Source organism: Furipterus horrens, unplaced genomic scaffold, assembly GCF_987537825.1.
Source record: "Furipterus horrens unplaced genomic scaffold, mFurHor1.1.pri manual_scaffold_5, whole genome shotgun sequence".
NCBI classification, from domain to species: domain Eukaryota; kingdom Metazoa; phylum Chordata; class Mammalia; order Chiroptera; family Furipteridae; genus Furipterus; species Furipterus horrens.
In genome coordinates this window covers 93,928,668-93,950,265 of record NW_028327175.1, presented here as the reverse complement: position 1 = coordinate 93,950,265, position 21,598 = coordinate 93,928,668, and the positions used below count along the sequence as shown (strand labels likewise).

At 48.2% G+C, this 21,598-nt stretch overlaps 2 protein-coding genes across 3 annotated transcripts in view; both read right to left on the bottom strand.

The window, feature by feature from the left end:
- ZAN (zonadhesin) overlaps nt 1-11,230 on the bottom strand; it is a 31,253-nt gene extending 20,023 nt beyond the window's left edge. Inside the window, 18 exon segments of the mRNA XM_090279334.1 lie at nt 1,341-1,525; nt 2,226-2,282; nt 3,031-3,115; nt 3,416-3,550; nt 3,552-3,685; nt 4,446-4,592; nt 4,701-4,801; nt 4,965-5,050; nt 5,119-5,123; nt 5,351-5,521; nt 7,930-8,011; nt 8,014-8,087; nt 8,887-8,974; nt 9,135-9,406; nt 9,574-9,592; nt 9,595-9,722; nt 10,216-10,261; nt 11,171-11,230. Of these exon segments, the coding sequence (XP_090135460.1) occupies nt 1,341-1,525; nt 2,226-2,282; nt 3,031-3,115; nt 3,416-3,550; nt 3,552-3,685; nt 4,446-4,592; nt 4,701-4,801; nt 4,965-5,050; nt 5,119-5,123; nt 5,351-5,521; nt 7,930-8,011; nt 8,014-8,087; nt 8,887-8,974; nt 9,135-9,406; nt 9,574-9,592; nt 9,595-9,722; nt 10,216-10,261; nt 11,171-11,230 (1,875 nt within the window).
- An 8,324-nt stretch (nt 11,231-19,554) lies between these two features.
- On the bottom strand, nt 19,555-21,365 carry EPO (erythropoietin). 2 transcript variants are annotated; one of them, XM_090279096.1, is made up of 5 exons: nt 21,353-21,365; nt 20,669-20,811; nt 20,319-20,405; nt 19,879-20,058; nt 19,555-19,710 (listed from the first exon to the last, which is right to left on the bottom strand). In XM_090279096.1, exons 1-5 carry the CDS (start codon nt 21,363-21,365, stop codon nt 19,555-19,557), a joined length of 579 nt encoding a protein of 192 aa, XP_090135222.1. The 2 variants fall into 2 exon arrangements, with proteins under 2 accessions (XP_090135222.1, XP_090135221.1); XM_090279095.1 differs by lacking the exon at nt 21,353-21,365 and having other exon boundaries at nt 20,669-20,956.
- Between the last annotated feature and the right edge of the window lie 233 nt (nt 21,366-21,598).

Here is a 21,598-nt window from a genome sequence, read left to right as displayed (position 1 = left end):
AGGTCTTTCTACCCAGGCTGCAGCTAAAGCTAATCCTAACGCTGACACAGGGACACCCAGAAGATTGGTTAAGAGAGATGGGGTGGGGAGAGAGTAGCCCCGGAGGAGATGACCAAGAGGAAGAATACACAGAGCTAAGAAGAGGCACTGGACACAAATAGCTGAATGCACTGTTAATTATTAGGCTGCAAGTGGTAGTTATCATACATTGCTAATAATAATAATTAACACTTATTAAGTAATTGGTCTATGTCAGGATCTAATTTTATCACACAGCCATCTTATGAAGTAGAAAATCTTATTGTTAACATTTTATAGATATGAAAACAGATTTGTGGAGGTAAAGAACCTTGACCAAGGTCACCCAGCAAAGTGCTGGGGCCAAGATTCAAGCTCAGGTTGGCCTGCCTCTAGGCTGACTCTATTCGATTCAGTGGCCACCAGCCACATGTGGCCACTGAGCTCTTGAAATGCAGCTGGTGCAAATCCAGATATGCTGTAAGCATAAAATACACACTGGATTTTTGAAGACTATTAGCATGGAAAAAAAGAAATGCAAATTATTTTATTAATAACTATTGATTACATGTTGAAATGAGAATATTCAGGATTGAGCAGATATTGGTATTAGTTTAACCTGTTTCCTTCTATTTATTTTTTAATGTGTCCATTAGGAAACATAAAATGACCTGTGGCTTGATTGCTATCCCTTTTGGGCAGTGCTGGCCCAGACTGTGTGCCCCTTCAGAGCCTCTGCTCTTCACAAATGTCCCTCAGGGCAGGGGCCATCATTGAGGGAAGATAAGAACAGTAACTTCTCTTTTTTGATCTATCCTATCTGGATTTACAAGTTCTTTTGGAAGATTCTGGAATACTGACTGTATTCTGTCCTGAACATGCCAGAGGCTCTGATCAATGTCCAGGGCTCTCTATATACCTAGGGATCCCCAACTTTCCTCAGACTGGAGATGAGGGCCCCTGGTTGGTCTAGTGCCTAATGCATCAAGGCTGCCAGTATGGAACAGAGAAGTACAGAAATATCAAGACTGTTAGGAGCACAGGGCACAGGACCATGGGAGGACAGAACTGTCTGCTAAGCTTAGCATCATGTCCTGTCAAAGTGGATGCTTAGCAAGTATTTATTGCATGAACAGAGATGACAATCAAAACTACGTGCTGAACGAATGACTCCACCATCGTGTAATCACTGCTTGAGACCTGACCCCTTGGGACTGTTCCACGGCTCCAAATTCACCTCACCTGGGGAGCAGATGGAACCAGGACCCAGGTGTTCCTCTAGCAATCTCCCTCAGGGGACCTGGGCGTCCCAGTGGTCTTACCTTATAGGAATTATTGTTGTAGAAGCAGTTGCAGGAAGAGGCATTGATGCAGTGGGAGTCATTAAACAAAAAGCCAGAATTGCAGACACAGCCAGGCTTGCAGAGGGGCTCGCATTTGGGCTTGGGGCTCTGGCAGGATGCTGGGCAGGCGCAGGGTTCATAGTGGGCATCTGGGGGGCAGCAAACTAAGGGGGAAACAGCCTTTATCAAGCCTCCACTCCATAATTCTCCTCAGGGAGACTTCCTGTCTCTCACCCCTACACTCAAGTTCTTCTCTAAGAAGTTAATCTATATTATGCAACCATAAAAAGGAACGGAGTCCTAGCACAGACTACAACATGGAGGAACCTTGAAAACATCATGCTGAGTAAAAGAAGCCGGTCACAAAAGACCACATATAATGTGATTCCATTTATACATAATGGAATAATCTACTTTCTGTCTTGAAGACAGAAAGTAGATTAGTGGTTGCCAGGGATTGGGGATTGGGGCAATGGGGAGTGACTGCTAATGGGTATGGGGTTTCTTTTGAGGGTGATGAAAATATTCTGGAATTAGAAAGTGATGATGTTTGCACAATGTTGTGAAGATACTAAAACCACTGAAGTGCACACTTTAAAATGATGCATATTATGGTATATGAATTGTATCTCAATAAAAAAATAAGAAGAAGAAAGTCTGGTGCTTGGTTCCCAAATACCCTCACCTATCTGTGCCCTGCTGTTCCTCTCGCTGATGGCAGTCAGTCTTTATTTCTTCTAAAGTCACCATGTCTGATTCTCTCTCCTCTAAGACTGCAGTTTTCTACTAGAAGTGCCCCCTTCCCTAATACTCTCTCCTAGTCATTGTCTCCTACTTTCAGCTCTGTGTCCGATGATCACATACCTGGAGTAGGTCTAGGGGTTGTAGTGGTGGCCAGCGTCACAGTGGTCATGGAGGTACCTGAAGTATTAGGAGGCATCACTGAGACGGTAGACCCAGTGGGTATAAATGTGGTAGGAGCTGTGGGCCTTTCAGTGGGGACTGTGGGTTTTCCAGTGGGGACTGCGGATTTTTTAGTGGGGAGTGTGGGTTTTCCAGTGGGGACTGTGGGTTTTCCAGTGGGGAGAGTGGGTTTTTCTGTGGGGGCAATAGGTTTTTCTGTGGAGAGAGGGGTCTCAGAAGGGCCAGCAGGGGGAACTGGAGACTTGGAAGGTAGCATTGTTGGCATAGGGCCTGCAAAGAAAAAAAAAATCCCTGGAGTTTGGTCAAATAATAGGACCACCCTCTTCACTCACATCTAATTTGAGTGGGTGAGATCAAAGGGGTGACTTACTCCTACTCTCCTTCCACACCCAACCTCGCCCTCACTCAATAAACACTCAACAACCACTGCTCATAATATATGTCAGATATTGTGCCAGACACAGAAAACACAAAATGAAGAGGATATTGGTCCTCCTTTCAGGATCCCCATTCCTTAAGATGTTCTGGATCCCACCACAGAAATTCGTGACATCAAAGTCACATCATTCAAGTAAGCATCCTGGTGGAGCCAGGAAGATAGAGGTGGGTAACTTACAGAAAACAAAGCTGTCTGAAAACTCAGACACAGAGAGGATTTGCTTTCTAACCAGTACATATAGAGAAACTGAAGAGATGGTCATCCCAAAGCATGGCCCCATTTCTGAGGTCTTGGGTTTTGTCTTACCTTGACAGGTCCCATAACTGATCCAGATGAAACCCACAGCAACAACAAAGGCAGTGTTGGTGCCCCTGATCGCCTCAAGTGTCAGCTAAAGGTAATGAGGGAGAAAGAAGGAAAAGAGAAATGAAAGTGAAATCCTGGCACCTCAGTGACTCTGCCAGGCATTGTCTGTCTTCTGCCAAAATGCCACCTTGTTCCACCCTCAACTTTGCCCTTGCCCCTTTTCTGGAGCCAAAGAGGCTTCTCAGGAACACCAAGTTTTTTTCTGCTCTGCTTCCCTTCCAGTGCCCCATCTTAGTCCTGGTTATGTCCCCAGATACTAGGCATTGTATCCCCATTACCATGCCCCACACAGATACTTAGAAGGCCTATTCTCTCCATCTCTCACCTGCATTGGCTGTTGATGTCCTGAAGGGATGGTGATGGAGGCATTCAGCCAGTTGGGACTCTGAGACCCAACGTGTTGCCAGAGAGAAATGAGGGAACTGCCCTCAGGGTTCCCCAACAGGAGCTTCAGCTTAGCGGCCCTCTCCCAGGCCATACATATGGTAGGGAAATTTCACACAGATTGCACCCGGGGCACAGAAGGCTGGGCTGACCAGTTTGAAAGACTGGCCTGCCTGGGACAACTTGTCAGTCTGAAGGTAGATATAGCCACCTTTTTGGGGGAAAAAGAGAATAGGCAAGATGAGAAACCTCCACAGGACAAGTCTAGCACTGCTTTCTTTAGCAACACCTTGCTTGCCAAGTAGAGATTTGATGCAAACACCCAAACTCTCCACATTGTAGTGTTTGGGTTTGTTTTTTCCTTGTGTGCATGTGTGTGTGTGTGTGCTCATTTTGAACTTTTCTCTTTTTAAAAAGTATTTTATTTATTTATTTTTAGAGAGAGGAAGGGAGAGAAACAGAGAGGGAGAGAAACATCAATGAGTGGTTGCCTCTTGCACACCCTCAACGGGGGACCTGGCCTGCAACCCAAGCATGTGCCCTGACTGGGAATCGAACCGGCTAGCACATAATCCACTAAGCCACACACCAGCCAGGGCTCATTTTGAACTTGTCTAACTGAAGACTGCAGGATCAGAAGGAAAGGAAAGCCAAGTCAGCAACCCAGATTCCTTTGTTGGCTGCACCAGTAAGTATCTTAATTGAAAATGAGATAGTAGATTTTGAAGCCTTGGGCTCAATGAAGTGAGATGCCTGGATTTTTCTGGGGGTTTCAGTGACTCCACAGCCATGAGAATCCTCAGTTCACTCTAGCTCTGTCATCGCCACAGTTCCAGTCATATGGTCCTTCCCAATAAACACCTGCTGGCTGATCTTCACCACCTACATCTTCTTCCGTCAATCACACCAACCAGCCCCCTAGCTAGGAGCAGATTCCCTAATTCATCGGCTTGAGGGGTCCTCAATCTCACCTCTGTTAAGAGACCCTCCAAAGGGGCCTGCACCTTGGGTGGGCACATTGTTACCACCCCAGGTCCAATGTCCACCATCCCCTGATGTCTGGACCCAGTCACAGAAGGGATGAGCATCATTTTGGAAGTCACACCGAGGAATGCACTCTAGGGTATCAAAATGGGAAATTTTAGAAAATTTGGCCATCTCTCTATTCCTCCCCCACCCCACCCCTGATTCTGAGAGATCTGGACCTCCCAGGGCCTTGCTCTCACCCCAACAGGGAGCAATGCTGACTGCATCCACTGCCACAGCTGGTTCTGGGATCTCTCCAAAGACGCCCACCACAATGAACTGAAGAGAGAGGAAGAGGGGGCTGGGTGTGAGAAAACGGCCCAAATGCCCCACACGCCCCACACTCGGTCTGATTTTATTCTATTCAGGGACCTAGGCACCTTGTTGCCAGTGCCCAGACCCTCACTCCATTTCCATATCAGGAGTGCCTGCTATGGGCAAGGAAACCTGACCTTTTGCTCAACGGTATCTGAATCTGTCCCTGGCCTGTGTAAGTGACGGAAACAGACTGCCAGTTGGGTCCAGGTTGTCACGAGAAAAGAGTGTGTTTCTGGGTGCTGCCCACAATGGAAGCAATCCAAGGAAGTGAGATTAAGGGCACTGGAAATGACTTCAAACCTGTACTCACAAGGATGGGTAGCAAAGGGAATACTTGGAGTATATTGCCCTTCCTCATATGCAAGCCCCTCCTAGCACTTTAATTTTCCACAGCCCAGTGCCCTCCAGGCTCCTCAATTTCACTCTAAAATTATCTCGCACATAGCCCAGATTTCTCTAGACCCATGTCTCCCCACCAACCCAGCCCCGTGAGACGAGCCTCAGTTCAGAGTAAACCCTGTGCCTTTGCCACTCTCACCCAATTCAGAAGCATAGACGGTGAGGGCTGCTCCAGGAGACCGGCTGTGGAGGATGTAGTGAAAAGACAGGCTCAGACAGCCTGACGACGGGCTCAGGGGGCTCAGGAGGATCGATTTCTGCCTTGGTTTTGCTCTCTTGGGGTCTAGGAGCATGTAGAAGCCACCTGTGAAGAAAAAGGTCAGGATGGTGGGTGGCTGAAATTGGGGGAGTATGGCACAGTGACAGGGCTCTGTGAGGGCAGAGGGTCTAGCTCTGGGGAGCCCCAGCAGCTTCCGAGGACCAGCGAGTGCTGAGGCGGCCTACACCCGTCTCACGACTGGCTGAGGCCTTCAGTCCTTTCAGAAGTGCTTGGCAGGGCTGGGTAAAGACATGGACGTCGCCACATGGAAAATGGCATCCTTTCAGAAGCAGCAGACAGAACCTTGTCTTTTGGGTTCTGACTTTTTAGGTCCCTCTTACTTTTATTGACCCACTGGACATAGTCGATTAACACAAACTGGTGAGAGAGGGCATGTCTGATACAGAGGAGGAGCCATCTCCCCACCCCATCTTTACCACAAGCTCAGTCAGCCAATCGGCTTCTACATCGCTCTGTGACGCAACTGGTAACCGGGTCGGCGGGGGGGGGGTAATAAATTAAGGCGGCCGACAGACAGCGCGCATGCGTGCCTGCAGGGGCCCAAATCTAGTAGTCCTTCCTGGTGAGCACGCTCACCCCCGTGGAAGGAGGACTTTGGAAAGGGAGAGAAGAGAGCTAAGGAGGCGAAAGGGCAGGAGTGGGAGAGAAGAAAAAAGAGAAGAAACAACAAAGGACAGTGGAAGGAAAGGAAAGGAAATGGTAAATGGTGAAAGAGAAAGCAAGGAGTGGCGATACTGGGAAAGTGAGAAATGGAAATGGAAAAAAAAGAAAAGGTGAAAAAATATAATTAAGTGAACAAGATGGAAAAAATGAAGAGAGAACATTTAAAAGCAATAACAACCAACATTTACTGAAACAGCTGTGCATGGGATACGTTGCTAAATGCCAGGGGCAGGGTGGAGGGGCGGATACAGAGATGTGCTGGCCCTGCTCTTCTCTCCAGGGGCTTAGAATGCAGGTGAGGTGGGGTTTCTCAATGTATTTCTAGAAGGCAAACCTCAGGCCCCAGGAAAGCTCAGAGGATTGAGAGCGTGGAGTTGGATGGGGCAGAAAAAGCTATGGAGTAGGGAGAAGGAAAGCTGGAGAAAATGAAAATGAAAATAAGGTAGAAGGAAAGGGAAGAATTGACAATGCAGAAAGAGAAAGGGAAAGAGAAGAAAGATATACAAATTCGAAGAGGAAATTAGGGAGCACGATCCTCTACGTTTGACCTGTGAAGATTGGCATAGCATGCACTGAGTGCCAGCTAGAACCGTGTATGGGCAAAGGAGATTGAGAGACAAGAGGTGGCTGGTGTGGAGGAGAGAAAAGGAGCCGAAGAGTGGGAAGGAAGGAAAGAAGGGAGGGAGGGAGGAAAGAAAAAGAAGAAGGAGGAGAAGGAGAAGAAGGAGACGGAGAAGAAGAAGAAAAGCCCAGCCAAGAGCACAGGGAGATGGTGGAAAAGAAGCTAGGGATAGACATGGATGGAATAGAAAAGGAAGAAAGAGCATCCCCTGGATTATTGCAAAAGCCTCCCAAATGGCTTCCCTGCATTCCCTTCAGTGGATTTTCAACACAAAAAGCAGGTGATCCTTTTAAACATAAGTAAGATCAAGTCATTCTGTTCCAAATCTGCAAAGGCATTCATGTAGAATAAAAGCCACAGTCCTGACAGAGGCCTTCAAGGCTCCAGATGATCCGTTCCTCCTAAGACTCTCCTGAGCTCATCCTCTCCATCCCAGCCCCATGGCTCCTAGAAGGACTCCAATAGCCCCTCACCCACCACCCCCACCTGCCCACTGCTACCTCAGGACTTTTGCATGGCTGATCCTTCTGGTCAAAATGTTCTTCCCTTCAAAATTTTCATGCCTCACTGCCTCACCTCCCTCAAGTTTGTGCTCATATGTGACCTGAATGAGACCTACCCTGACCGCCCTATTTAAACATATAGCCCACCCTACACCTGCACACCCAATATACTTACTTTGTTCAACCTTTTTTTTTTTCTGAAAGCACTGCTCACCTTATAACTGTATAACTGTACTTCTTTATTATTTTAGGAACTGTCCCCTCTTGGTCTCCCACCGCTTCTTGTCTGTTTTGTAAGCTGATGTATCTTAAGTGCCTGAACAGTATTGGGCACACTGTAGGTGCTCAATAAATGTTTATTGGATGATTAAAGAATGAAAGGTGCCAGGGAAGGGAGGTAAGGAGCAGGCTGTGCCAACTGTGCCAGGTAGAGCTTGTAAGGTGACAGTGGGGGGAGCCGGCTGAGAGTGTGGGGTTTGCTTTCTGCCAGGCAATTCAAGCCGATAGAGGTTTGAGATTGCTTGGGTCCACCCCAGACTTTTCCAGGTTGAGGTATTGTAGAGTTGTCAGGCAAACCTCATAAACTCCTACAAGGTCCCCAGAAGCCCAGGGAGTCAGAGGACAGGAGCGTGACCATTACTCACTACCAGGGCTGGAGAAGTCATTATCTGGGCCCACGTTTGGCACCCCCGATGACCCATTCTTCTGGACCCACTCGACCCCACCCCAGAGGCTGTGGGGAGCCAGCTTCAGCCACAGAGATTATTTTGAGTGTCGAAGCTGCACATTTGCATCATGCAGACTGAAGGAACAAAAGGAGAAAGGATTTAGCTTTTTTTGAGAGGATGCATCTCTGAAAAGTATGCCTCGGTCTAGAGTCAGAATTCTGAGTCCCCATGTGGGTCCTGTGAGCCATGGAGGGCTTTCAAGCCAGCTATAGTTTCACTCCCTAGCAGCTGTGTTCCTGGCACAGGTTACTTAAACGGCCTAACCCTCAATGTCATCATCTATAAACTGGGAATAACAATACCCACATGTCGTAAACTAGATTATATGTGGGGAGCATCTAGCATAGTACCTGTGCTCAGTGTCTTTTTCGTAAGATGAGATATCTAAAGTGCCTGGGACAGTACCAGGCACATTGCACATTGTGGGTGTTCAATAAATGTTCTTTGGATGAATGCCTTGCATCCAACCCCTGGAATTTTCTTTCCCTTGAATTTGTTCCCCTCAATTTTCTAACATCAGATTAGAGGGCTAATTCCAGGTAGATCTTGTAGAAGCCAAGGTGATCAAACATTCAGGTTTACCTTGAACTGAGGTTCCCTGAGATGTAAGACTGTCAGTACTAAAATCAGGAGAGCCCAGGATAAAGTGGAATGGTTGGCCACTCCAAGACAGGTATCACCACAACTCTATGTTAAAGGAGAACCTCTCTTTAGGTGTGGCTGCTTCAGGGATCAAAGGTGCAGGGTATGAAGGTAGAGAGTAGCAAGTATCCTCAACTTTGGAAGAAACTAGGGTTATGGTCCCTGAGCTACACCTGCCACCCTAGGCGATCATGGGGGTGGAGAGAAAGAGGAGGAGGGACAGGTACTCACCCTGACTGCAGGAGCCACGACGGATAGAAATAGCATCCAGAGCGATGCCCAGGTAAGCAGTGCTGTCCATCACTCCTTCAAATATCAGCTGTGGGAGGAAGGAGGGATCACCCCCCTGTGAACCCCTAGTTCCCTGCCTGAATTCAGTTGACCCAGCCACCCCATACCCCCTCATTGTCCCAGTGTCTGCTGGCTCCCCCACACACCCAGATTCCCACTACGGCCCCAGGCTCAGCCATCAGCCTCACCTGGCTTGGCAGGGCATGGCTCCTGGGCACGGTGACGGTGGTGGACATCCAGAAGGGGCTCTGAGTGTTCATGTGTTGCCAAAGCAGGTTGGGGTGCTTGTTCTTGGTGCCCGTGCGCAGCAGCAGTTTGAGCTGGGCACCCCATGACAGCCCGAGCATGTGGAAGGCGAAGTGCACACACAGGGGGCCTCGCTCCCATATGAGGGAGCTGCACAGGCGGGCCACCCCCCTTGGGTGGAGGGTGCTCAAGTCCAGGTGCAGGTAGTAGCCTTCTAGGGAGGCAGAACCCAGGACAGTGGGACCCTGCCACCCTCATGAGCTGTCCCCAACCCTTTCCCAGAGCCCAGGTGCCCACTTCCAACTGCCTCCTTGCTCCCCCCACCCTAATCTGCCTGTGCCCACCGCCCAGCTGCCTCCCTAAAACCTTAGGCTTCCTCACCTCCATTAGGGTACCCCCCCCGGGGGGCCCAATGCTGCCCATGGGGGAGGGCCCACTGGCTCGAATCCAGTCTCCATCATCCGTGGACTCTTGAGTCCAGTCACAGTACGGTTTGGAGTTGTTCTCAAAATCACACTGGGTGATAATGGCTGGGAAGAAAAGGCTACTATGAGGCCAGGAGAGGGGACAAGACCTGCTGCAGAGCCAAAGTGGGGCAGGGGGAAGGTAGGGGTTAACAAGACTGGTAAACTTAGAGAAAATGGCCACTAAGATTAGGGCCCAGAGCAGATATTTGGGGAAGAGAATCTGAGAAACAAGTCATCTCTTAGGAGAAATTCATAGTGGGGGTGCGATGGGGTGGGCAGAATGTCTAGGTCTAGAATCACAAACTGAGGTCCCGGGGGCTGGCTTCAGGGGGGCAGATAGGCTTTGTCCGGGCAGCATACATTTAGTTGCTGTTAATTTGAATGTGAGTCTTTTAGGCAGGGCTGACTGACACTCCTCCACAGTTCCCTCCATCCTCTGTCATCTAAGGGCTGCTCTTTACACATTTATTCCATGTTTATGTCATTGTCTGGCCTGGAGGACTGGCCACGCTGGGCGGGGGGAGAAAAGTCTGAGCGGTCCTCATTTCCAACTCACAGTTGTTCCTAAAGCTGTGGGCAAGTGGTTTCTGGTCCAGAGGCTTCTCTTTCCTTGAGGTTGATTTGGAGGAAGAATAAAATGTAATACTTGTCATTATCAAGAATTATAAACCTCAATGACTGACTGTGAGCTCACCTTAAGTTCTCATCTGTCTCTGAAAAAGTGTTTTCCCAGAGAGGTCCTCACATCCCCGCCGGTACCCTCTCTCCCTCTATGCCCTGAATGTCAGGTGTGATTGAGTCTCAGATGAGGAGGAACCAGTTTATACCTGGGGAATCTCCTTCCTTTGGGTTGAGATCATCTTGTCCTATAGTTCAAGTTTGCCCCCTAAGGTAGGGATTATATGGGTCCTTGTTGCTAGGTGTGAGGCAGGGCTGATATTGCCACAACTACATGCAACTGAACATAGAGAGGACTAACAAAGAGACCACCCCTCCTCACCTTACAGATTCTACAGAAAAGCCCCTGCCACTCCTCAGGTGGCATGGGCCACATAAAACAGCCCTTGGTTTTGGTTGTTCAAGTTCTACTTGTTCAAATCCCCCCAGATGAGCTCCAGGACACTGAGCCAACCATCATTTCTTGCCTCCTACTTGAAGCCTCTCCTAAGCGCTGGGTCTGCTCCAGGTTTTGTCCATTTTCTGAGGGCTTGACCTCTCTGTTTCTTCCTCTGCCATCTTCAGACCTGTCTCCCTAGCTCTTCCCGCTTTCCTCATGTTTCCACTGTCCTGTTCCCATCGAGCCCTCGCACTGCTCTTCCTGGCTCTGAAGCTGTGGGGCTCCTCTCATCTCTGTTCATCCTCTGTCTTTCCCATGGGGCTCCCGCTTTCCTCCCCAGGACTTTGCCCTTCATCACTAGCCTGCTTGCCCCCTCCAACTTTGACCCCCCACTATTCCTCAGAGCCACCCCCAATCCACCCCTTCGCCCAGCTTACCAGACAGAGGCGGGCACTTGACCCTGGCTGCAAGCAGCCGCCATTAGTAGCAACAGAGTCCAGATTGGCAAAGCCATGCAGGACCTCAGAGTTGGCTCTCAAGGGATAAGGGGAAGGCAGAGTAAGGAGCCCAGGCTATTTTAGACACCCCTGGCACTCCTTGCTGGGCATCCTTCCAAGGATGCCATGAAAACTGGACAATCAGAAATAAAAACTATGGGGCTGAAATTTAAAATCCAATAAAAGTTATAAATCAAAATTGAGAGAAATAAAGTGAGAGTGAGAGAGAAGGAAAGCAAGAGAGAAAGAAAAGAGACTTTCTGATATTTCAGAATATCAGGGGTGAAGAGAAAATCCTAACCACTTTCAGACCGAAAGAAGCAGGTCTTACACTAGGTATGAGGAATCAGCAGGGCGTCGGCCTTTTCTATAGCAACCATGGATTCTAGGAGACAATGCAACACTGCAGAATTCCAACAGAAACTCATTTCAAACCTAAAATTCTATAACTGACAAAAGTGGCAAAGGCGACTGGAAGGTCAAGTAAACTGAGGGCTGAAATGCTTATTGGCAAAGAATTGAAAAGAACAGGGCACCAAAGAAATACAACCAGCCAGCAAACATTGGAAAGGATGCTCTGATTCACTATTAATAAGGGAAATGTTGAGCAAATTAAACTGTTATATTGACAATAATTTAAAAGATTGATAGCGCTGAGTGTCACCAGTATGCAGGCAGACACACTCACGTTGTTGATAAGATTGTATGTTGGGGAAAACTTCTCAGGAGGTAATTTGACAATGACTATTAAACTTCCAAATGTGTATACTGTATCTTTGACCCAGCATTACCTTTCTAATTAATCTTCCCACAGAAATAAATGCTTATTTGCGCAAAGATGTACATACCTTAAACATCTTAGTTGTTTACAATAGGTAAATAATTGACATTACTGAAATGCTTACCATTAGTATGTGGCCAGATCATATTCAAGGAATATTATTCATATGAAAGAATGTTATGCAGATATTAAAAAGAGCAGTTTTCCTCAAAAAAAAAAAAAAAGGATTACTATATTGTTTAGGTATATAGGATTGAAAAGATGAAAAAAATTGAAAGGAGGGACTTGAACAGATATTTGTGCACCCATGTCCATAGTAGCATTATTCACAATAGCCAAAAGATGGGAGCAACCAAAGTGTCCACAGACTGATGAATGGATAAACAAGATGTAATATATACATACAGTGGAATATTGTTCAGCCTTAAAAGGGAAGAAAGTTCTGACACGTGTTATGATATTTGAGGACATTATCCTAACTGAAATAAGTCTGTCACAGAAAGACAAACACAATATGATTCCATTCACATGTGGTACTTAGCATAAGCAAATTCATATAGACAGAGACTAGAATGGTGGTTGCCAGGAGCTAGGGGGAGTGAGATATGGGGAGTTAGTGTTTAATAGGTATAAAGTTCCAGTTTTACAAGATGAAAGTTCTAGAGACAGATGGTGGCGATGGGTTGCACAAAGAATATGAATGTACTTGCCTTGACAGGTGTGGCTCATTGGGTTGGGCGGCATTCTGAAAACCAAAAGGCTGCCAGTTTGATTCCCGTCCAGGTCCCTGGTTGGGGGAAGGCAACCAAACAATCTTTCTCTCCCTCTCTTTCTTCCTCCCTTCCCTGCTCTCTAAAAAATAAATAAAGTCTTAAAAAAGAAACAAACAAAAAAGTGAATATAATAATGGTTAAGATGATAAATATTATGTGTATATTACAATTTTAAGAAATAACTTTTAAAGGTACTATTTGATAATGCTATTATTAGAGTTTATTCCTGTCTTTAAAAAAAAAAAAAAAAAAGAATGGTGGTAGATCCATGGAGTCCAATGGTGAAAAGAGCACCTAGAGATTAAGAAGAGAGACACAGAAAATATTTTATAGTGTAACCCCCATTTATGTAAAATTCCAGAACAAAGGTATGTATTTATGTACATATTCAGGTGGAGATATAGAGCTGGCAGTAGCAGGACACACAGCAAGCGGTTTACAGTGGTCATGTGACCCCCAAGGAGGTGTGAGCAAAGTCTTCACGTCTTCTGCACCTTTAGGCATCCAGATATTCCTGTGTATAGATCTGGTTTGTTATAGACACCTTAGTGACAGTCATTTGAGGGACTTAGTTGGAAGGAAGCCAGACTAGAAGATTTGAGGAGGGAGTGGAAGTTGAAGAACGGGATCCCAGAAGGAGGCAGGGACAGCATTTTAAAGCTGTTTGGCCATCTAAGGAAGACTGGGAGAGTAGGTGCAGAAAATGGAACAAAGTAAGATGTGTTCAAGATAAGAGAAGTTTTATGTTTTTTTTAAGTATATTTTATTGATTATATCGCTACAATAGTAAGATAAGAGAAGTTTGCGCCTGTGTAAATGCTCATTAGAAGAGTGCAACAGTGAGAGAGATGAGAAAAGGGCTTCTGAGAAGGGAGGTGGGAAAAGTCTAAACCACAGACAGCAGGAGGGACAACCAGCTCTGTGAAGGGAGTGGGGAGGGGACCACGCAGATACATATTTAGTGGCTTCTGTTGCATCTGTGAAGGAGGAGGTGAGTGGAGAAGTCTTCAGTCACAGGAAGGCCACAGTAATGTCCCTCTCAGATGAGCTTCATGTCAGCCCTGCCCACAGCTGGTTCATCCCCACCTTCCTGCTTGGCTAATGCCAGTCCTCTCTCCTCCACCCTACCTTTTCCCATCTTTTGCCAGACTACAATGGTGCATTTCTCTGGCTGGCAGACAGATCAGTGCTCAGTAGAGAGCCTGTGGAAGGAGTTTTTGACCCAGGTCAATGCTGGGTAGGGAAGGCTTATGCAGAAGGTGACACCTGAGGGGCTTTCTAAATGACAAAGAGATGGTAATTAGACAAAGAAGTTGGGAAAGCACATTCCAGGAAGAGGAAATGTTCCAAGATTGGAGGGAGCATGACACATGTGGAGAGTGGCCAATGTGTGGTGTGTGTGTGTGTGTGTGTGTGTGTGTGTGTGTGTGTGTGTAAGACTCAGAGAAGGCAGGAACCCTATCTAGGAAACCTTGAATACCATAACTCTGAGGAACCACCAAAAGTTTTTAAGCAATGGGAGTGACTATCAAGTCACCTGCATTTTCAAAAAGCTGGTTGTGGTGGTGGAGTGGGGGGCCATGGGGAAGAATATGAATCAAAGAGTAGTTGGTCAGAGCCAGGGAGACAGGAGGGGAGGTTGTGGAAGCAGAGAGATGTGATGTGGATGGATGTTAATGTAGATGCAGCTGGAAACAGCAACTCTTGCAGGCTAACCTACCTGAATTTCATGTCCTATTCTTGGCAAAGATAGTGTCCTCATTTTCCATGTGTGTGGAAACAACTCAGGAGAGATGAAGTCAATTGCCTAGCATAAGAGCATCACACAGACAGTCCCTATACTGTGTCCTGCCCAGCCCCACAGTTCTGTGAGGAGCCCCTCAGGGATTGTTGGGGGCATCCAAATAGGGGATTCTACCCCAGCCAGAGCAGCTATGCTTTTATCGGTTTCATAAATGGCAATTCTACATGAGACTGCAGCTGAAAGGGTGATGGTTTTTTAGCTTTAAAAAACCCCGTTGACTCTCATTGTACATACAGAGCTGTAGGTAGGCTGGAGGGCTGGTCTGCAGTGAGCTGAGCTATTGGGCGTCCAAATTTCCCATATCCCACCATGCCCCAGTTCTGAGAAGCCTTCAGTGTCATTCTCTTTACCTCAGCAAATCCCACCCCCTTCCACCAAATCTATGCCCAGGGCACCTGACAGTGACAGTGATGCCTAAGCAGGTCATTCTTCTGGTCTATCAGGGACAGGGTGGTATAGTTGAGCACCAGGCACCCAAAAGGGAAGTCCAGAAGCCCCTTTTACTGTCTCGGTGACTCCTGTGCCCAAATGAGCATCAACAGGGCCCTTGTAGGGATTAGATCCAGAGAGACAGGTATCCTCTGCCCTTCTTCATCAAACCTGGAGATATAAAGGATGCCCCATCTCAGACTTTGGTCTACCTTTCCTCTGGACCAAGCTAGCAGAGCAATCAATAGAGGGACAAAGCCAGGAAACGGTTAACCTAAGGAAGAGCAGCAGAAGTAAATTGATCCACAACCCTCCTGGTTGGGCAATAAGGCCTTTGAGGGCTGATTTTCCTGACCTCCCTTTGGTGCCACAGAGCTGGACAGCCACGGCTTCCAACCTGCCAGAGGTGGGGGTTGGGTGCTCAGGCAGGACAGGAAGGGATGGATGGTGGTGATGGGAGGAAACCATTGGACTCTGCATTTTGGGAAGTCTGGAACAAGCAAGACCCCAGAGGGTTTGTCATCCGACAATACTGGCAGCTGCATGAATGGGTGTGAGAGATCTTGGGATGTAGAAAACCCCTGGGAATTACTTCAGAGAACTGGAGTAAGTCCTGGCATCACTGTGTGCCCTTGGGCACTTTGATCACCATCTCTGGGCCTCCCTTTCCTCATCTGTAAGAAGGAGAGGAGAGATAAGCACAGCCAGAGATTTTTAAATAATCAATTTTTAAAAATCAAGAAGGAAGTTTATAGACATTTGAGCATGACTCACAAAAATTGGGAAACCATACTGCTGTCTGTTTTTCTATTGCTAATAATTTTTTAAAATGTCACTGCTTTATGATGAAATTTTAGAGTAATTAGCCTTGACTAGCTAGAAATAATAGACAGTAGTTAACTTTCAGTTTAGATTCCAATGTCTAAGAGACCCCAGTTAGAAACAGTTGCTTGCTATGGTGAAACTTGTGGACTGAGTAGTTCCAGAAAAATCCTAGGTAGTCACAACTATCAACAACTGAACCTAAAAAGTAAAAACAAAATCCAACTAAGCAAACCAGAATAGGAACAGAATCATAGGTATGGGATCATTTGGAGGGTTATCAGCTGGGAGGGGGAAGAGGAGAAATGGGGAAATGGTGCAGGGATTAAGAAGCATAATTGGTTGGTACAAAATAGACAGGGGGAAGTTAAGAATAATATAGGAAAGGGTGAAGCCAAAGAGCTTATATGCATGACCCATGGACATGAACTAAGGGGGGGTGGGATTGCTGGAGGGAAGGGGTGTGGTACTGGGCAGAGGGGAGCAAAGGGGAAAAAATTGGGACCACTGTAACAGCATAATCAATAAAATATACTTTAAAAAATCCTAGGTAGGCTGTGAGCTGGGTTCAGGCACCTGCATTTAGTCAGCCTGATGGTCAGGCCCAGGGAGAGGATTCAGGCCAGTAGTACCCAATGCCAAGAGGCTGCTGTCAAAGTGGGAGTTGGGGCTGCAACGGTGGTTGAGTTGGCCTCTAGTGCTGGAAGACTGGGTGATGGGGAGAGTGGTGGGCATTTTCCACCCACCCAGGGAGGAAGTGGGTGCCTGAGACAGAGTATGGAGTGGGCAGTGAAAAATGGAAATGTTTAATGCTCTTTCCTTCCCTCCATTCACTCCTTCTAACTCTCCTCTGCCCCAATGATGTATACTTTTGGTAGAAGAGGGACCTGGAGTCAGAAAGCCTGGCTTATGATCCTGGCCCTTCCTCTCTGTCTCTAATGACCTGGGCAAGGCCCATAAACTCTCTGGACCTCGGTTTCCTCTTCTGCAAAGTGAGGATCCTCTACCGTCTCTGCCTTCCTCGTGGGGTTTAGGAGAGCAAGTGAGAGATGCCCAGGAAAGCACCCTATAAATCGAAAAGCATTCTACAAACAGAAGGCATCTCCATTGAACAGTTATGTAACCTGCTGACTCAGAACTGGGCTGCGCTGGCTCCTATCCCACCAGGAAGTCAGAAGAGCTGGTTCCATCACTTACGTGGCAGAACTTAGTTTTAGTTTCCCATCTGACAAAGGGAGGTGGTACCTATTGTCCTCCTATTTCACAGAGTTGTGGTGTGAATCACAGCACAGAGTTTAATGTATTATTAACCATAATAATAACAGTATAGAATAAAGTTCACACTCCTGGTCTGAACTTGAAAAACTTTGCAAATACCCTCCTTGCATATCTGTCTCTGGACAGGGACTCAGGCTCTCGCCCAGTTGTTCACACCCTGGGCCTCTGGGTGCCCACATTTCAGCACTCAAGTCACATACCAAGCTGACTGTGGCTAAAATAACGAGCCGTCTTTCTGCCCTTGGGGACTACTGGCTCTTGGAGGACACTGGGCTGTGAGTAGCGCAGACTGTCATTTTACTAGCACTTAGTGCAAAGGATAGCTCACAGTTGGCACTTCATAAATGTGGAATAAATAAATTGTGTTTTAATGTTCTTAACATACTTGCCCATTACACCTGACCCAAGTCATATAGTTCAGGTACCATTAACTACTTCCTTTGTTTAATTGAAAGTAGTAATAAGTCTGAAGAGAAGTTGAGGGTCAGTGGTCCTGAATTCTGGAAATGAAAGAGCCGGGCAGATGTGTAGGCAGCAAATCAGGCTGAAAAATAGGTGGACAAGCTTTTGGAGTTATGATTCCTAAATCTCGAGGTCAGGTCCTACCTGTCATTTATTAGCTGGATTCCTTAGGCTTTGAACAGATCACTTAGCTTCAATTCCACCAGCAAGAAAGAAGGATTCTTCCTTTAGTCACAGCAGTGGGGCAAAAACCAGATGCCACATGTGGAAAACACAATACAAATTTTTATTGAAATGTTGCTTGTAGATTTCTCTAGCATTTCCTAACAGAGCCTGAAGAGGACACTCTAGGCCAGAAGTTGTGTTGGCCAGAGTGAAAAATCTGCCTAGGGTCCACCCCTTCTTTGCCTCCTCCCACCACAGTTTCACCCCTCCCCCCACATATAGTTGGCAAATACCCTCCAACCCTTCAATCTGCCCATAATTTTTCCCACTGCAAATTGCAAAACATTGTCTCCCTTTTGCATATTTTCAGGGGCACTGGCTGACTTCTCTAAGTTTTCCAATATAAGCAGAAAGACTTCATCCCCATGTGTGCGATAAAGGCAAGGCTTGGAGTCTAGATAGTTTTATGACATCTTTTACTATCTGCACAGAACTCTCTTGAGCACTGCTTTGCCCCTGGAAGCAATTTCTGGGAAGGAATTTGAAGTTAGTTGTCAGAGTAAAGGATCAGCTAAGAAGTAGGGATTGGGAGGGAAGGTTGAGTTAGTTTGCTCTGTGTTCCCCATCTCAGGGGAGCAGGGAACAGGTAGAGATTGTGTGGAAGGAAAATGAGCAGAAGAGGGAAGGGGTGAGTGCTGGGATAATTCCTGTTGCCTTGGCCTTAGTCTATACAATGGGAATGACAGTGGTAACTTTCTCATAGGGCTGTGTTGGAAATAAAATGAGGTCACAGAAGTAAGCTACCTAGAGAAGCACTGAGTACAAAGTGAGTGCTCAGTGAGTTGGCTGTCTGGGAAAGTGTCTCCTTCTGCACTGCTGTCTACTGCCCCTCTGGGAGTCTCGGGGAAGAACGTTTATGGTGACCATTCCCAGGCAAGGAAAGAGGTGAGCTGGATTTAAAGGGGGGTTGGTGCACTGAGGTGGCAAAGGCTGATGCTGGGAATGTGGCATTAGCTGAAGGCGCCATAGAGGAGAGGCAGAATAAAGTGTTGGTAGCTGCCTACTAAGGAATAGCCTTGAATGGAGCCACGTTATTGACCAGTGTGGGCAGAGTTTGTGGCCTCAGGCCCAGTGGGTCAAGAGGTCAGACAGGCCCTGCAAGGCAGCACGTAGGGCCTGACTGCGCCCCCCCACCCCCCACCCCACACACACACTGCTTTCCCAGGCTTGCTGCCGACTGCCATGATGGGAGCAGAGCCAGGAAAATAGGGAGCCTCTAGGAAAACAGAAAAACCAAAAACCATGTTATGGTTTTAGTTCTTGCCGGTGAGACTGAAAAATATACAAAACTTGGATCCGATGAGACCCAGGGGCCAGCCCCCATCCCGTCTTCACGGCTCCCACCACCATCATTGTCCAAGGGGCTCTTGCTGTCATGGAGACCCCATGAAACCTAGAGAATTCATGACTTGCCACGTATATTCTCCAGTCCATCCTATCCCTGCTTGGTAGGTGCAAGAAGAGGTATTTGCCCTCCAGCTTGTCCTGGCAGGGCACCGAGATAAGTTCAGTGTCTCTCCAGCTGATACCGTCCCAAGTTTAACTGATTCCTGAATTCTTCCTGCTTTGGAGCCTCATATTTGAGCTGAGCTCTGGATAGTTCCGCTGGCCCCTAATATGTCACCACTGGCCCTGGAGTGTCCATGGGACAGGCTGGTGCTGAGCTGATAGCCCCTTCATGGGGACTGGGAGTGGTGGTGTGGAAGGCGTGGCATGGGCAGTAGTGGTGAGCAACGTGGTGGATGTGCCTGCGGTGGGAGCACCTGGTCACCTGTCCCTTCTGCAGGCCTCCCCTGTGTACAGCTTCAGCTTTCCCCGCAGGAAATTGGAGTAGATTCGGAAAAATTTGCACAAAGTATCAACAGTGAATGTTCGGAGTGGAGCAGCAGAGACTGTTGTGTCTGGGGGGGAGATGGCTTCCTTCTGTCAAGGAGAGAGCAGAAGATTACTGCAGTGCCAGGGACCCTGGAGAGAGATGGGATTCAAGACAGAATTGGAAGGGGTTTGAAGGAAGTCATTCCTTAGCAGGGCCCTTCTCCCATTTTACAGAAAGAGCAAACAGAATGTGAGGGAAGGTCTATTCTTACACACCCGGGCTCCCAGCGCCCGAAGCAGGGAGGTGAGGCTGCGCAGGCTGCTGATGGCTTTGTCCACATGCAGCTGCAGGGTCTCAGATGGCTGGGAGGAGTTGGCCAGCAGGGCCTGGCCCCGAAGGATGGCTTCTGAGAGCAGAGCCAGGCCCTGCCAGACTTCTGAGGCCTGCTTCTCAACCTAAAGGGAACAGAGACTTGGAGTCAGCAGCTGGCCCTTCCTCATCCCTCTCAGCAGCCCCAAGCACAAAGCTGAGCAAACAAACAGAAGGCATGCAATAAGGTTTGTGGGGTGAATGAATGAACAAACAAATGAATAAACATATTCTATTCAGTCCTCATCTTTGCTGCTCCACTTTTTCTCTGTCTCTATCATTCTCCTTCCCACGCTATCAGGTTCTCAAAATGAGACTCCCGAAAAGAAGGAAAAAATAAACTCACCTCCATTCTCTTCCAGGCATAGAAGTTAACCTTGGTGTCTGGGACGGTGATATTCTCACTGAAGCTGCAGCCTTCAGCACAGCCCATCTAAAAGCACAACCCCAGGGAGTCAAGGTCCCCAAGAGCTCCCAGCCCAGCCCACAGGCCATAGGCCCTCTAGCTTTGCCCCTTACCTAGCTTCCAGATGGCATCAGGGTTACCAGTCTTATCATTTTTTCCTGGGGCTCTGGCCTCCCACCTCCAGCCCTGAACTAAGTGCCAGGAAGGATTCTAGGTTCCTGGATCTTGGTGGGGACCCCTGAGCCCCTGAGAATGAATTCTGTGGCATGTCCTGGGGAGGGGGCCCTCACCGTGACATTTTCGGCATCACGGGCCTCCAGGATGTACCTCTCTAGGACTCGGCTGTCACAGATGAGGCGTTGGGGGGCGCCGAAGACTGGGAAGCCCAAAGGAAGCAGCAGCAAAGACAGCAGGAGCAGCAGGGCAAGACATTCTAGAAAAGAGAGCCAGGCTTGGTGTGGGACGGGAGGAGAAGGGTTGGTTTGGTGGGGCAGACTCACACATCCCGCTCTTCGCCTGGGCCAGTCCTCCCAACCCCAACTTTCCAAGCGCTCAGGTTCTGCCTCCTTTGCCTTCATTCAATCCTACTGCCAACCGCACACCCCACCCCCCAGCTACCGGCTCCACTTGTCCGGGCCAAACTTCAATCCTGCTGTGACAGAGGATTCCTCTTTCGCAGATCCTGGTGGTTGCTCCAGGACTCAGGTACCAACTTCTTCCCAACCCGCATAGCGGCCCTTCTATTCAAAGAACCCCAAAACTTCGTCCCTGTCTCCGGGTCACCTTCTGCCTTTCCTGAGGACTCCCCAAGCCCGACCGACACGTGGAGGCTGCCCCACCCCCTTTGTCCTTCCGGAGTCCCTCAGCAAGTCTCGGGTCCTTGAACTCAGTCATCTCGGGGCCAACGGTCCCAGCCGTAAATCCCTTCTCAAACACGGACCGGGTCGGGAGCTTCTCAGCAGGCAAGCACTCACCGCGCACCCCCATCTCCGCGCCCTGTCTGGCCGCTCAGCGACCAGGGGCTCGCCCGGCGCCCGCGCCCCGAGCCCTCATCCCGGGAAGCCCCGTGGGGCAGAGCCACTCGACAGGCAGGAGGAGGGGGCCACCGGTTCAAGGGCTGCCGAGCCAAGGGTCGCGCCGAGCAAGCGCAGGACCAGCGTCTGGGAGGACACGCGGCAAGGCAACTGGCCAGTGTCGGCCCGGGCACTGCGGCTGCGGCC